This window comes from Anolis sagrei, chromosome 11 (assembly GCF_037176765.1).
Source record: "Anolis sagrei isolate rAnoSag1 chromosome 11, rAnoSag1.mat, whole genome shotgun sequence".
In the NCBI taxonomy this organism is placed as follows: Eukaryota; Metazoa; Chordata; class Lepidosauria; order Squamata; family Dactyloidae; genus Anolis; species Anolis sagrei.
Genome location: NC_090031.1, coordinates 31,928,012 through 31,944,599, shown reverse-complemented (window position 1 = coordinate 31,944,599; position 16,588 = coordinate 31,928,012). Strand labels below are relative to the sequence as shown.

At 36.9% G+C, this 16,588-nt stretch overlaps 1 protein-coding gene across 1 annotated transcript in view; it reads right to left on the bottom strand.

Annotated features, from left to right (window-relative positions):
• SPAG5 (sperm associated antigen 5) overlaps positions 1-16,588 on the bottom strand; it is a 38,902-nt gene that overhangs the window by 3,011 nt on the left and 19,303 nt on the right. Inside the window, exons 10-18 of the mRNA XM_067472151.1 lie at positions 15,561-15,654; positions 15,237-15,372; positions 13,563-13,644; positions 9,537-9,670; positions 5,998-6,227; positions 3,919-3,996; positions 1,126-1,237; positions 915-1,026; positions 424-504 (exon numbers count right to left, since the gene is read on the bottom strand). Of these exons, the coding sequence (XP_067328252.1) occupies positions 424-504; positions 915-1,026; positions 1,126-1,237; positions 3,919-3,996; positions 5,998-6,227; positions 9,537-9,670; positions 13,563-13,644; positions 15,237-15,372; positions 15,561-15,654 (1,059 nt within the window). The remainder of the gene's footprint in view (positions 1-423; positions 505-914; positions 1,027-1,125; positions 1,238-3,918; positions 3,997-5,997; positions 6,228-9,536; positions 9,671-13,562; positions 13,645-15,236; positions 15,373-15,560; positions 15,655-16,588) is intronic.

Genomic DNA, 16,588 nt, shown 5'->3' with positions numbered 1-16,588 from the left:
TTGAGAGTAGACTCTCAGTTAACCGGAGCCCATGGGGATTGGCCGATGGTGGATAAACGTTGCTTCTGGTTGCTTGAGAGTAGACTCACTTAAGCAGAGCTCATGGGATTGGCTGATACTATATAAATGTTGTTTCTCGTTGCTTGAGAGTAGACTCTCAGTTAACCGGAATCCATGGGGATTGGCCGATGGTGGATAAACGTTGCTTCTGGTTGCTTGAGAGTAGACTCACTTAAGCAGAGCTTATGGGATTGGCTGATACTATATAAATGTTGTAATGTTGTTTCTGTACATTGCATTCTATATTAATATATGTGTAGGGCTGCGGAAAAGGGCCCCCAAAGGTCATCTAGACCCACTCCTTTCTGCACAATAACAACAACAAAAATAATAATAGTATTTTGTGTATAAAGAATTCCTTACCGCAATTTCCCAGCTCTGGTCGCTCAGTTGCAGGAACCTCTTCTCTTGCTTCCGCATCAGTGCCTGCATCTCCTTTTCATTCTTTGGGGTTTGGAAAATAAAAAGAGAAGAGGATTACAAGTCATTGCTTAAATAATCTGGTTTGGCCATGACTATCTAACCTTGTCAAGCGACACATAGCCAATAGGGTTGAACTATTATATATTATATATTTATTATTATAATATAATAATATAATATTATTATATTATTATTTATATATTATTATGCTATTATCATCATCATCGTCACCACCTTCACCTTTATGATCATTATATTATTATTATTTGTTTATATTATTATTATTATTATTATTATTATTATTATTATATCACCACCACCTTTATAGCCATTATATTATTATTATATATTATATTATTATTATTATTATTATTATTATTATTATTATATTATGGGGGACTGCGGTGGTTGCAGTGAGAAATAATCCTGACCTCCATGTGCTGGTGGAGCGCCTTGCTCAACTTAGATACATTGGTGTCCGCGGCTTCCTTTTCCTCCTGAAGCCTCTTTTCTGCGCCTTCCAAGCTTTGCTTCAGCTGCAAACTGTTCCCAAAAGGAAGGGGGAAAAAAAAACAAAGCAATGTATATACTCGGACTACAACACCCATCATCCAAGAAGTAGAAGGCGACAATCGTACTCACACTTCCACCTTCAGGTTCCGAATTTCCTCGTTGCGGCTGGAAATCAGCTGGCGGATCTGGGCTGCGGCTCCTCGGAAGTCCCGAACGCAGCAGGAAAAGTCCTCCTGGATCTCTGTACCATTTTTGGGAGAAAAATGGGGAAAAGAGCTGGGTTTGAAGGAAGAAAAACTCATTGGTTTGGGCCCGCCTCGCAAGGACGTTGTGCAAGGGAAGGAGGCAAACGGGAAAACATAACGGCGTGAAAGCACCCGAGTTCAAATCTCCACCTGAATATTCCACCATTATAATTACTATTATTATTTATTAGATTTATTACTTTATATAATTACTAAATATTATTGCCAAAGCAATGCTATATTTGTACTATATCAATACTGTACTATAACTAAATTACTATATTGATATTACAGTAACTATGTCATTACTATATTAATGCTATGTTATCATCATACTGATACGATATTGAATGCTATATTGATGCCATACTAATACTATTATTATATTATTGTTATATTAGTGCTATATTATTGCCATTAGTACCATATTATTACTATATTATTGTTATATTAGTACTATATTGTCACGATTAGTACCATATTATTACTATGTTATTACCATTCATACCATATTACTATGTTATTACCATTCATACCATACTATTACTATACTATTGTTCATACCACAAAAAAATGTTATATTAGTACTAATTACCATTAGTACAATAGTATTACTATATTATTGCCATTAGTACCATATTATTACTTTATTATTGCCATTAGTACCATATTATTACTATATTATTGCCATTAGTACCATATTATTACTATAGTATTGCCATTAGTACCATATTATTACTATATTATTGCCATTAGTACAATATTATTGCTATATTATTGCCATTAGTACTATATTATTACTATATTATTGTTGTATTAGTACTATATTATCACAATTAAGACCATATTATTACTATGTTATTACCATTCATACCATATTACTATATTATTGCCATTAATACCATACTATTACTATACTATTGTTCATACCACAAAAAAATGTTATATTAGTACTAATTACCATTAGTACAATATTATTACTATATTATTGCCATTAGTAACATATTATTACTATATTATTGCCATTAGTACCATATTATTACTATAGTATTGCCATTAGTACCATATTATAACTATATTATTGCCATTAGTACAATATTATTGCTATATTATTGTCATTAGTACCATATTATTACTATATTATTGTTGTATTAGTACTATATTATCACAATTAAGACCATATTATTACTATGTTATTACCATTCATACCATATTACTATATTATTGCCATTAATACCATACTATTACTATATTATTGTTATATTAGTACTATATTACCATTAGTGCAATATTATTACTATATTATTGCCATTAGTACAATATGATTACTATATTATCGCCAGTAGTACCATATTCCTACTATATTGCCATTCATACCATGTTATTGCTATATTAGTACCATATTATTACATTATTGCCATTCATACCATTTTTACTATATTATTGTTATATTTGTACTATATTATCGCCATGAGTACCATATTATTACTATATTATTGTTATATTGGTACTATATTACTGCCATTAGTACCATATTATTACTATGTTATTGCCATTCATAGCATACTATTACGATATTGTTATATTAGTACTACATTATCACCATTAATACAATATTATTACTATAGTATTGCCATTAGTACCATATTATTGCTATATTATCGACTTGAGTACCATATTATTACTATAGTATCGCCATGAGTACCATATTATTACTATATTATTGCTATGAGTACCACATTATTGCTATATTATCGCCTTGAGTACCATATTATTACTATATTATTGTTAGTACTATATTATTGCCATTCGTACCATATTATTACTATGTTATTGCCATTCATAGCATATTATTACTATAGTATTGCCATGAGTACCATACTATTACGATATAGTTATATTAGTACTATATTATCACTATTAATACAATATTATTACTATAGTATTGCCATGAGTACCATGTTATTGCTATATTATCGCCAGCAGTACCATATTATTACTATATTATTGCCATTCATACCATTTTTTACTATATTATTGTTATATTTGTACTATATTATTGCCAATAGTACCATATTACCATGTTATTGCCATTCATAGCATATTATTACTATATATATATATTATTACTATATATATATTATTGCTATAGTAGTACTATATTATTGCCATTCGTACCATATTATTACTATATTATCGCCATTAATACCATGTTATTACTATATATTGCCATTAGTGCCATACGATTACTATATTATTGCCATTAGTACCATATTTTGCCATATTATTGCTGTATTAATGCTGTATTATTGCTATATTAATGTTATATTATATTATTTATTTATTTACATTTGTTATTTTTTATTTACGACAATATATTATCACTATATTAATGCTATATTATCACCATATTGCTACTATATTATTACTATATGATTACTATATTAATGCCATATTATTATTATTATTATTATAGTAATACCATATTATTGCTTTATTGCTATATTATCACCATATTAATTCTATATATTGCTATATTAATGCCATATTATTGCTACATTATCGCTATAACAATACTATTATAATGCTATGTTATTGCTATATTAATACTGTATTATCGCTATATTGTTGCTATATTAATACTATATTATTATTATAGCATCGTCATGAGCATTACCTGATGGCGCTGATGACCGCACTGGAATAGCTTTTGCGAAGGCTGTTGATTCGCTCAAAAGGCCCGGAGTCCGGGACTCTGAAAGAAAAACAAAGGTAAATAGACTATAATGGGGTTTGCTTCCAATAATAGTCATAGTTGCCGAAAACTGGGAAAGCTCAAAACACTTGGAAGAGATGGATTTAGGGATATATATCGTGGTCCACGCTCTTGTTACATCCCGTATAGCAGAGTTTCTCAACCTGGGGGTCGGGACCCCTGAGGGGGTCGCGAGGGGGTGTCAGAGGGGTCGCTAAAGACCATAAGAAAACACAGTATTTTCTGATGGTTATGGGGATTCCATGTGGGAAGTTTGAGCCAATTCTATTGTTGGTGGAGATCAGAATGTTCTTTGATTGTAATGAACTATAAATTCCAGAAACTACAACTCCCAAATGTCAAGATCTATTTTCCCCAGACTCCACCAGTGTTCACATTTGGGCATATTGAGTATTTGTGCCTAGTTTGGTCCAGATCCACCATCACATGAGTCCACAGTGCTCTCTGGATATTGGTGAACTACAACTCCCAAATGTCAAGATCTATTTTCCTCAGACTCCAACAGTGTTCACATTTGGGCATATTGAGTATTTGTGCCAAATTTGGTCCAGATCCACCATCGCATGAGTCCACAGTGCTCTCTGGATATTGGGGAACTACAACTCCCAAATGTCAAGATCTATTTTCCCCAGACTCCACCAGTGTTCACATTTGGGCATATTGAGGATTTGTGCCAAATTTGGTCCAAATCCACCATCGCATGAGTCCACAGTGCTCTCTGGATATTGGTGAACTACAACTCCCAAACTCAAGGTCAATGCCCATCAAACCCTTCCAGTGTTTTCAAAGGTCATGGGAGCCAAGTTTGGTTCAAATCCATCGCTGGTGGAGTTCAGATTGCTCTTTGATTGTAGGTGAACTATAAATCCCAGCAACTACTACTCCCAAATATCAGGTCTATTTCCCCCAAACTCTATCTGTGTTCACATTTGGCCATATTGAGTATTTGTGCCAAGTTTGGTCCAGATCCACCATCGCATGTGTCCACAGTGCTCTCTGGATATTGGTGAACTACAACTCCCAAACTCAAGGTCAAGGCCCATCAAACCCTTCCAGTGTTTTCCATTGGTCATGGAAGCCAAGTTTGGTTCAAATCCATCGCTGGTGGAGTTCAGATTGCTCTTTGATTGTAGGTGAACTATAAATCCCAGCAACTACAACTCCCAAATATCAGGTCTATTTTCCCCAAACTCCATCTGTGTTCACATTTGGGTGTATTGGGTATTTGTGCCCAGTTTGGTCCAGTGAATGAAAATGCATCCTGCATATCAGATATTTACATTATGATTTATAACAGTAGTAAAATGACTGTTACGAAGTAGCAACGAAAGCAACATTATGGTTGGGGGTCACCACACCATGAGGGACTGTATTAAGGGGTCACGGCATTAGGAAGGTTGAGAACCACTGCCGTATAGACTACTGCAACGCACTCTACGTGGGGTTGCCCTTGAAGACTGTTCGGAAACTTCAACTGGTCCAGCGAGCGGCAGCCAGATTGTTAACCGGAGCGACATACAGGGAACACACCACCCCCTTGCTGTGTCAGCTCCACTGGCTGCCGATTCAGTTCCGAGCACAATTCAAGGTGCTGGTTTTGACCTACAAAACCCTTTATGGTTCCGGTCCAGCGTATCTGTCCGAACGTATCTCCCTCTACGTCCCATCCCGGAATTTGAGATCATCCGGGGAGGCCCTGCTCTCGACCCCACCGCTATCACAAGTGAGGCTGGTGGGGACGAGGAGCAGGGCCTTCTCGGTGGTGGCCCCCCATCTGTGGAACTCACTCCCGGGGGAAATCAGGGCATCAACATCCCTCCTTGCCTTCAGGAGGAAGACAAATGCAAAGTGTTGATTGTTGTCGTCCTCTGGATAGCTGGGAGCTTTTCGAGCAGCTTGAGAACTACCAGGATTGATGGGAAGGGAAAATACAGGATTTTCTCTACATAACATTGATCATTTCGATCTATTAAAACTCACCTCTTCCCGCCGCGGCTTGCAAGATGCTGTCGACGAAAGAGGAGCCGTGTTGGCGCGGCGCAGGGGTACGGTTTAGAGAAGTTTCTTCAAGGTCGGCCATTTCTAGCATCTGCAAATGGACGCCTTTCATGTCCCAAAGAGATTTGGAAAGGGCCTCCAAGACGGCTCCGGTGCTGCGGGCCTTGGCTTCGGAGGCGACTAACTCCGCCCGGAGGGCGTCCCGTTCATCCCTATGGGAAAGAAACACAAAAAATTGTAATGATAATGATATAGTCATAAATAATAATAATAGTATTATTATTAATAGTATATTATTATTAATAGTATTATTATTAATAGTATAATAATAAACGGCCTGCCTCAGGGGAGCGTGCTTGCTCCATCCATGTTCCACATCTACACAAATGACCAGCCACTGCCAGAAGGGACAGCGAGTTTCATCTATGCTGATGATCGTGCCATCACCGCTCAAGCAGGGAGCTTTGAGATGGTTGAACAGAAGCTCTCTGAAGCTCTAGGTGCCCTTACTGCCTATTACAGGGAAAACCAACTGATTCCGAATCCATCTAAAACACAGACATGCGCCTTTCACCTTAAGAACAGACAAACATCCCGAGCTCTGAGGATTATTACCTGGGAAGGAATCCCACTGGAGCATTGCAGCGCACCCAAATACCTGGGAGTCACTCTGGACCGTGCTCTGACCTACAAGAAGCGCTGCCTGAACATCAAGCAAAAAGTGGGCGCTAGAAACAACATCATATGAAAGCTGACTGGCACAACCTGGGGATCACAACCAGACACAGTGAAGACATCTGCCCTTGCGCTGTGCTACTCTGCTGCTGAGTATGCATGCCCAGTGTGGAACACATCTCACCACACTAAAACAGTAGATGTGGCTCTTAATGAGACATGCCGCATTATCACAGGGTGTCTGCGCCCTACACCACTGGAGAAATTACACTGCTTAGCCGGTATTGCACCACCTGACATCCGCCGGGAAGGAGCAGCCAATAGTGAAAGGACCAAGGCAGAGACATCTCCAGCTCATCCCCTGTTTGGGTATCAGCCAGCACGTCAACAACTTAAATCAAGACATAGTTTTCTTAGATCTACAGAGACACTCGCTGGAACACCCCAGCAAGCGAGAGTCCAAAAGTGGCAGGCCTAAACCCAGCACCTCAATTCATGGGTGATACCAGATGAGAGACTCCCCCCTGGGCACGCAGAAGACGGGGCGACTTGGAAGGCGCTGAACAGACTGCGCTCTGGCACCACCAGATGCAGAGCCAATCTTAAGAAATGGGGCTACAGGGTGGAATCCTCGGCATGCGAGTGTGGAGAAGAGCAAACCACTGACCACCTGCTGCAATGCACCCTGAGCCCTGCCACATGCACAATGGAGGACCTTCTTGCGGCAACACCAGAGGCACTCCAAGGGGCCAGATACTGGTCAAAGGACATCTAATCAACTACCAAGTTTGCAAAATCTGTGTGGTTTTTTTTCCTTTTCCTTTTTAATCTGTGTGTTTGTTTTGCTCTGTTAGAATTGTAACACAATGGTTGCTGATGACACGATAAATAAAATATAATAATAGTAATATTAATGAGGTTGCAAAGCATGACACTGTGCAACACTATTTGAAATAATAGTGTGGCACAGTGTCATGCTTTGCAACCTCATTATTATTAATAGTAATATATAATAATATTTTAATTATATATTTTATTTTATTAATTATTATTAATAGTAATATATAATAATAATAAGGGTGCAAAGCATGTGCAACACAATTTGAAAAAGGAATGATAATAATATAGTAATATAATAATAATGGATGCAACACAATTTGAAAAAATGTAATAATGATAATATAGTAATAATAATAATAATAATAATAATAATAATATATAAGAAGAAGGGTGGAAATAATGACGCTGTGCAACACAATTTGGAAAAATTTCAATAATGATAATATAGTAATAAGAATATATAATAATAGTATATAATAAGGAAAAAAATGTAATAATGACAAAATAGTAATAATAATAATAATATATAATAAGAAGAAGGGTGGAAATAATGATGCTGTGCAATACAATTGAAAAACTGCAATAATGATAATATAGTAATTATATATAATAGTAAATAATAATAAGGAAAAATTGTAATAAAATATAGTAATATTAATAATACATATATAATTGTGTTACATATTATTATTATTATTATTGTATTTTATTTATAATAATAATAATAGTAAGAGTGCATGTAAACTACAACACAATTTGGAAAAAAATTTCAATAATGATAATATAGTAATAACAACACACAATAATAATAGTAAATAATAATAAGGAAAATTGTAAAAATGATAATATAGTAATATTAGATATATATATAATTGTGTTACATAGTATTATTATTATTTTATTTTATTATTATATATTATTATTTTACAATAAGTATAATAATAATAGTAAGAGTGCATGTAAACTGCAACACAATTTGGAAAAAAATTGCAATAATGATAATATAGTAATAACAACACACAATAATAATAGTAAATAATAATAAGGAAAATTGCAATAATGATAATATAGTAATATCAATACACAATAATAATAGTAAATCCTAATAAGGAAAAATTGTAATAATGGTAATAATAATATAATTGTTTTTTATTATTATATATTATTATTTTATAATAAGTATAATAATAATAAGGGTACAGGTAAGACAGGCTGCAAGGCATGACACACTGCAACACAATTTGGAAAAAATGCAATAATGATAATATATTAATATTATAATAATTATAATATATTATATAATATTATAATATTATATATTATAATATATTATATTATAATAATTATAATAATTATTATAATATATTAATATTATATTAATAATGATAATATATTAATATATATTAATATATTAATATTAAGTAATAACAATGTATAATAATAGTAAATAATAATAAAAAATTGTAATAATGATAATATAGTAATATATATATATATATATAATTGTGTTACATAGTATTATTATTATTGTATTTTCTTATTATATATTATTATTTTATTACAAGTATCATAATAATAGTAGTAGTGCAGGTAAGACAGGCTGCAAAGCATGACACTGCAACACAATTTGGAAAAAAATAGTAATAATAATATAATTGTGTTACATAGTATAATTATTATTGTATTTTATTATTATATATTATTATCATTTCATAATAAAGAATATAATATCACATAATGTGGTATAGCAGGATGTTTGGGCAGTTTAATAAATTATTTCCCATGTTCTTATGAAAGAACCAATTAGGAAATGACATTCATAACCCAGGAACAAAAATCGTGCTACATATTATTATTATAATATTTAATATATAATATAATATTTAATATATTAATTGTATTATATATTATTATTATTATTATTATATAATACAATTAGATAGGTGAAGAATAGGTGGATGGCAAGCCCAGGAAAGGGGCCAAGGCGGAGGAGGAAGGAGCCTTACTGGAGGGTCTGGTGGGCTCCCTTGAGGTCCTCCATCTGGGCCCCTTGCTCTCTCAGGGCGGCCAGGGCAGATTTCAGCGCCGCCTCGGTCTCTGCCTGATGGCGCCGCATGATCTCGTTTTCCTCCTCGATGAACTTTGGGGGGAAAAAGACGGAGAAACAAGAGATTGAGCAAAGCCGGGAATCGAATCTAATGCTCACCTTTGGGGGCTAAATCCTCTCAACAAAATTGAGGTGCAAATAATAAGAATTATAATTATTATAACAACCCACTTGAGCTATGAGGCATTAGATTATCTTATTATATTATTGTTATATTAGATCGTCTTAGAACTGAGCCAAAGCCAAAGAGGGTGCACATTAGATTATCTTATTATAATATGACCTTATTAAAATATTACCTTATTCTATTGTTACTATATTATATTATGGTTATTATATTATATTAGTGCTGAGCCAAAGTCAGAGGGGAAGCTCGAAATCAGGGTGCGCATTAGATTATCTTATGATAATACTACTATTATATTATTATATTATATTATTCCATTATTACTATACTAGCTGTACCCGCCACGCGCTGCTGTGGCCAACCTTCCCTCCCTCTTTCTCTCCTTCTTTCCCTCTTTCCTTCCTTTCTTCTTTTTCTTTCCCTATCTCTCATCTTTCTTCCATCTCTACCTGTTTCTTTCCTCCCTTTCTTTGCTCTTTGGTTACATCTTTCCTTCCTTCCCTATCTTTTGTTCCTTCTCTCCCTTCCCTCTGTTTTTCCTTTCCCTTTTTTATTTCCTTCTCTCCTTTCTTGCTTCTCTTTCTTTCTTTCCTTCTTTCCCTCCCTGCTTCTCTCCTTCCTTCCTTCCCTCTTTCCCTCCTCCTCTCGTTACTTCTTGACTGTCCCTTCCATTTAATATTGTATTTATCTCTTAGAAAGAAGGAAAGGAAGAAGGAAGGAAGGAGGGACAGGAAGGAAGGAAAAGAAAGGAGAGAGGCAGGAAGGGAGGGGGATGAAGAAAGGAGGGAGGGAAGGAAATGAAGAATAGGAAAGAAGGAGGAAAGGAAGGAGGGACAGGAAGGAAGGAAAAAAGGAGGGGGGGGGAAGAAGGAAAGGAAGGGGAAAAAAAGGAGGGACAGGAAGGGAGGGAGGAGAAGGAAGGTGGAAGGAAGGTGGGAAAGAAAGGAGGGAGGGAAGGAAATGAGGGGGAAGGAAATGAAGCAAGGGAAAGAAGGAGGAAAGGGAGGGAGGAAAAGAAGGAAATGAAGAAGGAAGGAGGGACAGGAAGGAAGGAAAAAGGAAGGGAGGGAGGGAAAGAAGGGAAGGAAGGAAAAAAAGGAGGGACAGGAAGGGAGGAAGGAAGGAGGGAAAGAAAGGAGGGGGTGAAGAAAGGAGGGAGGGAAGGAAATGAAGGGGAAGAAAAAGGGAAAGGAGGAAAAGGAGGGAGGAAAAGAAGGAAAGGAAGAAGGAAGGAGGGACAGGAAGGAAGAAAAAGGGGAGGGAGGGAGGAGAAGGAAGGAAGGAGGAAGGAAGGAGGGGAAGAAAGGAGGGAGGGAAGGAAATGAAGGGGAAGGAAATGAAGAAAGGGAAAGGAGGAAAAGGAGGAAGGAAAAGAAGGAAAGGAAGAAGGAAGGAGGGACAGGAAGAAAGGAAAAGGGGAGGGAGGGAAGGAAATGAAGCAAGGGAAAGAAGGAGGAAAGGGAGGGAGGAAAAGAAGGAAATGAAGAAGGAAGGAGGGACAGAAAGGAAGGAAAAAGGAAGGGAGGGAGGGAAAGAAGGGAAGGAAGGAAAAAAAGGAGGGACAGGAAGGGAGGAAGGAAGGAGGGAAAGAAAGGAGGGGGATGAAGAAAGGAGGGAGGGAAGGAAATGAAGGGGAAGGAAATGAAGAAAGGGAAAGGAGGAAAAGAAGGGAGGAAAAGAAGGAAAGGAAGAAGGAAGGAGGGACAGGAAGGAAGGAAAAGGGGAGGGAGGGAGGGAGGAGAAGGAAGGAAGGAAGGAGGGCCAATGTCAAAGGGAAAGCTTGAAATCAGGGTGTGCATTAATTATCTTATTATAATACTATAATATTATTATATTATCTTATTCTATTATTATTATTATTATTATTATTATATTATTATTATTATTATTATTGTAGGTATATTATATTAGATCACCTTAGTGCCGAGCCAAAGTCAAGGGGAAAGCTTGAAATCAGGGTGCGCATTAGATTATCTTATTATAATACTACTATTATATTTTTATATTACCTTATTCTATTATTATTATTATTATTATTATTATTATTATATTATCTTATTATTGTAGGTATATTATATTAGATCACCTTAGTGCTGAGCCAAAGCCAAAGAGGAAGCTCAAAATCAGAGTACACATTAGATTATCTTATATTATTCTAATCTTATTATTATCTTATTCCATTATTACTATAATATTATTATTGTTGTTATATATATTAGATCACCTTAGTGCTGAGCGAAAGCCAAAGGGGAAGCTCGAAATCAGGGTGTGCATTAGATTTTCATATTATTACATTAACTTACAATGTTATAATTATATTATTATATTATCTTATTGCATTATTACTATTATTATATTGTATTATTATATTAGATCACCTTAGTTCTGAGCCAAAGCCAAAGGGGAACCTCAAAATCAGGGTGTGCATTGGAATTTCATATTATTAATTACCTTATTATAATATTATAATTACATTATTCCATTATTTCTATAATATTATTATATTATAATTATTATATTATAAAACCTTAGTTCTGAGCCCAAGCCAAAGGGGAAGCTCAAAATCAGGGTGCGCATTATTATAATTATATTATTATTGTTATTATATATATCAGATCACCTTAGTGCTGAGCCAAAGCTAAAGGAGAAGCTTGAAATCAGGATGCGCATTAGATTTTCATATTATTATATTATAATTATAATATTATTATATTATAATTATAATAAGATAATATAATAATATTTATTTAATAATAATAAATAAATATATTATTTATATAGAAATAAACATATATAATTAAATAAATAAAAAAATTAAATATATATTATTATATTATAATATTAATAAGATAAGATAATAATATATTTATTTAATAATAATAAATAAATATATTATTATATTATCTTATTATAATTATATTATATTACTCCACTATTTATATTACAGTATTGTTATTATATTATATTAGATCACCTTAATGCTGAGCCAAAACCAAAGGGGAAGCTCAAAATCAGGGTTTGCATTAGTATATTATTATTATGGTTATTATATCTCCTTAGTGCTGAGCCAAAGCCAAAGGGGAAGCTCAAAATCAGGATGCGCATTAGATTTTCATATTATAATATTATCTTATTATAATTATATTATAATATTTTCTTATTCCATTATTTCTATTATATTATTGCTGTTATTATAATATTATATTAGATCACCTTAGTGCTGAGCCAAAGCCAAAGGGGAAGCTCAAAATCAGGGTGCGCATTATATTATTATATTATATCATATTATTATATTATTCCATTATTTCTATTATATTATTGTTGTTATTATATTATATTAGAACACCTCCGTGCTGAGCCAAAGGGAAAGCTCGAAATCAGGATGTGCATTATATTATATTATATCATATTATTATATTATTCCATTATTTCTATTATGTTATTGTTATTATTATATTATATTAGATCACCTTAGTGCTGAGCCCAAGCCAAAGGGGAAGCTCAAAATCAGGGTGCGCATTATATTATTATTATATTATATTATATCATATTATTATATTATTCCATTATTTCTATAATATTATATTGCATTATAATTGTTATTATATTATGTTAGATCGCCTTATTCTTATCTTATTATAATATTATAATACTATTTTATTATCTTTTTATTATTATAATATTCTATTCTGTTCTACTCTATTGGATCACCTTAGTGCTGAGCCCAAGCCAAAGGGGAAGCTTCTCCCTTATCTAATTGCATTGACTCTGGGAAGCTTTCCTCCTTTCTGATGGTACCTCGCGGCATTCGGTGGATTCGCGGGCCTCGCGGTTGGCGCTCTCGCGTTCCCATTGCAGTGCCTCCTTCTCGAGGGTCAGCCTGTCCAAAACAAACAAAGAAACAAAGAATGATGAGATACATAGTTATTATCATTATTATTGCTTGCATGCTGGTCGCTTCTGTAAGCAATACAGAATCACAGGAGATCACAGGAGCTGTCTTCATAGACTTGTCAGCAGCCTATGATACTGTGAACCACGGCCTCCTCCTGAGAAAAATTTATAATATCCCAAAGGACGACCATCTCACCCGCCTCATAGGAAACCTGCTACGAAACAAGAGCTTCTTTCTTGAGTTCCAGGGCCAGAGAAGCAGATGGCGGAAACAGAAGAACGGCCTGCCTCAGGGGAGCGTGCTAGCTCCATCCATGTTCAACATCTACACAAATGAACAGCCACTGCCAGAAGGGACAGAGAGTTTCATCAATGCTGATGATCGTGCCATCACCACTCAAGCAGGGAGCTTTGAGATGGTTGAACAGAAGCTCTCCGAAGCTCTAGGTGCCTTTACTGCCTATTACAGGGAAAACCAACTGATCCCTAATCCATCTAAAACACAGACATGCGCCTTTCACCTTAAGAACAGACAAGCATCCCGAGCTCTGAGGATCACCTGGGAAGGATTCCCACTGGAGCATTGCAGCGCACCCAAATACCTGGGAGTCACTCTGGACCGTGCTCTGACCTACAAGAAGCACTGCCTGAACATCAAGCAAAAAGTGGGTGCTAGAAACAACATCATACGAAAGCTGACTGGCACAACCTGGGGATCACAACCAGACACAGTGAAGACATCTGCCCTTGCGCTGTGCTACTCTGCTGCTGAGTATGCATGCCCAGTGTGGAACACATCTCACCACACTAAAACAGTGGATGTGGCTCTTAATGAGACATGCCGCATTATCACAGGGTGCCTGCACCCTACACCACTGGAGAAATTACACTGCTTAGCCGGTATTGCACCACCTGACATCCGCCGGGAAGTAGCAGCCAATAGTGAAAGGACCAAGGCAGAGACATCTCCAGCTCATCCCCTGTTTGGGTATCAGCCAGCACGTCAATGACTTAAATCAAGAAATAGTTTTCTAAGATCTATAGAGACACTCGCTGGAACACCCCAGCAAGCGAGAGTCCAAAAGTGGCAGGCTCAAACCCAGCACCTCAATCCATGGGTGATACCAAATGAGAGACTCCCCCCAGGCACACAGAAGACTGGGCGACTTGAAAGGCGCTGAACAGACTGCGCTCTGGCACCACAAGATGCAGAGCCAACCTCAAGAAATGGGGCCACAAAGTGGAATCCACGGCATGCGAGTGTGGGGAAGAGCCAACCACTGACCACCTGCTGCAATGCAACCTGAGCCCTGCCACATGCACAAGGGAGGACCTTCTTGCGGCAACACCAGAGGTACTCCAAGGGACCAGATACTGGTCAAAGGACATTTAACCAACTACCAAATTTGCAAAATCTGTGTTTTTTTCTTCTTTTTCATCTGTGTGTTTGCTTTGCTCTGCTAGAACTGTAATACAATGGTGTGGTCGCTGATGACACGATAAATAAATCATTATTATTAATAGTAATAGTTCGACGACTTGTGACCTCCTCCCCGAAAGAGACCCCGATTCGCTCACCGCGCTGCCTCCTCTCGCAGCGCCCGGGTTGCGTCCTGTTCCGCTGCCAACTGCTCAGAAAGCCCTTCCTTTTCTTGACAGGCCTCCTCTTTTTCGCGCTCAGCAACATTTGCCCGTTGCAGGGCCGACACCAGGTCTACGGAAGGGAAACCGAGTCAGACAAAAAACATACCCACACCATGCCCTAAGGAACTACCATTGTATACATCAATGCCAATTCAGAACGGGCCAAGAGAGGATCCGGGGAATGATAGTTTTAACAGCGACGGAATGGGAATTTGAAGGGTTGGGTGGGGGTCGTCAAGACTTAGGGTGTTTTTTTACCTTTTTCCAAGACAGTGTTGGCCTGCGTCAATTCACTGATGCACCCCAGTGCCTGCTCCACCTCCGCTGTCCTCTCCTCCAGCTTCCGGCAAACCTTTCGGCAGAAAATAAAGAGAATATATATATATGAGAGACTATGATGTGGATTCTTTTAAATAGCTGCAAATGGCTGCTGTATGTGAGCCACTCTGAGTCCCCCAACAAGGGAGAGAGGGCAGGATATAAACATAAATAAAATAAAAATATCATTGAGCCATGGCAATTTTAAATAGTAGTTATACTACTACTACTTGGAGCCCCCGGTGGCGCAGTGGGTTAAACCCCTGTCCTGGCAGGACTGAAGACCGATAGGTCACAGGTTCGAATCCAGGGAGAGGTGGATAAGCTCCCTCTATCAGCTCCAGCTCCTCATACGGGGACATGAGAGAAGCCTCCTACAAGGATGATAAAAACATCAATTCATCCGGGCGTCCCCTGGGCAACGTCCTTTCAGACGGCCAATTCTCTCACACCAGAAGCGACTTGCAGTTTCTCAAGTTGCTCCTGACACGACAAAAAACAATGACAACATACTGGTACTAGTGAGAGTCATGCAACTGTCCTGCATGACCCATCGTGAGGACTAGTGCCTTTTAGTAGATGTTTAGGGCCTCTTTAGTGTGTGCCAGGGCCCATTTTACCCATCTGGTGTCTCTAAGAAGTTGGTTAGGGCCCCTTTAGGGTGTGCCAGGGCCCATTTTGCTAATTTGGTGCCTTTTAAGAGACGTTTAGGGCCTTTCCAGTGTGTGCCAGGGCCCATTTTACTCATCTGGTGCCTCTAAGAAGTTGGTTAGGACCTCTTTAGTGTGTGCCAGGGCCCATTTTGCCCATTCTGAGCCTTTTAGGAGTTGTTTAGGGGGTCTTCAGTGTGTGCCAGGACCTGTTTTGCCCATTTAGTGCCTTTTAGGAGTTGTTTAGGGCCTTTCCAGTATGTGCCAGGGCCTGTTTTACCCATCTGGTGCCTCTTCAGTGTGTGCCAGGACCTATTT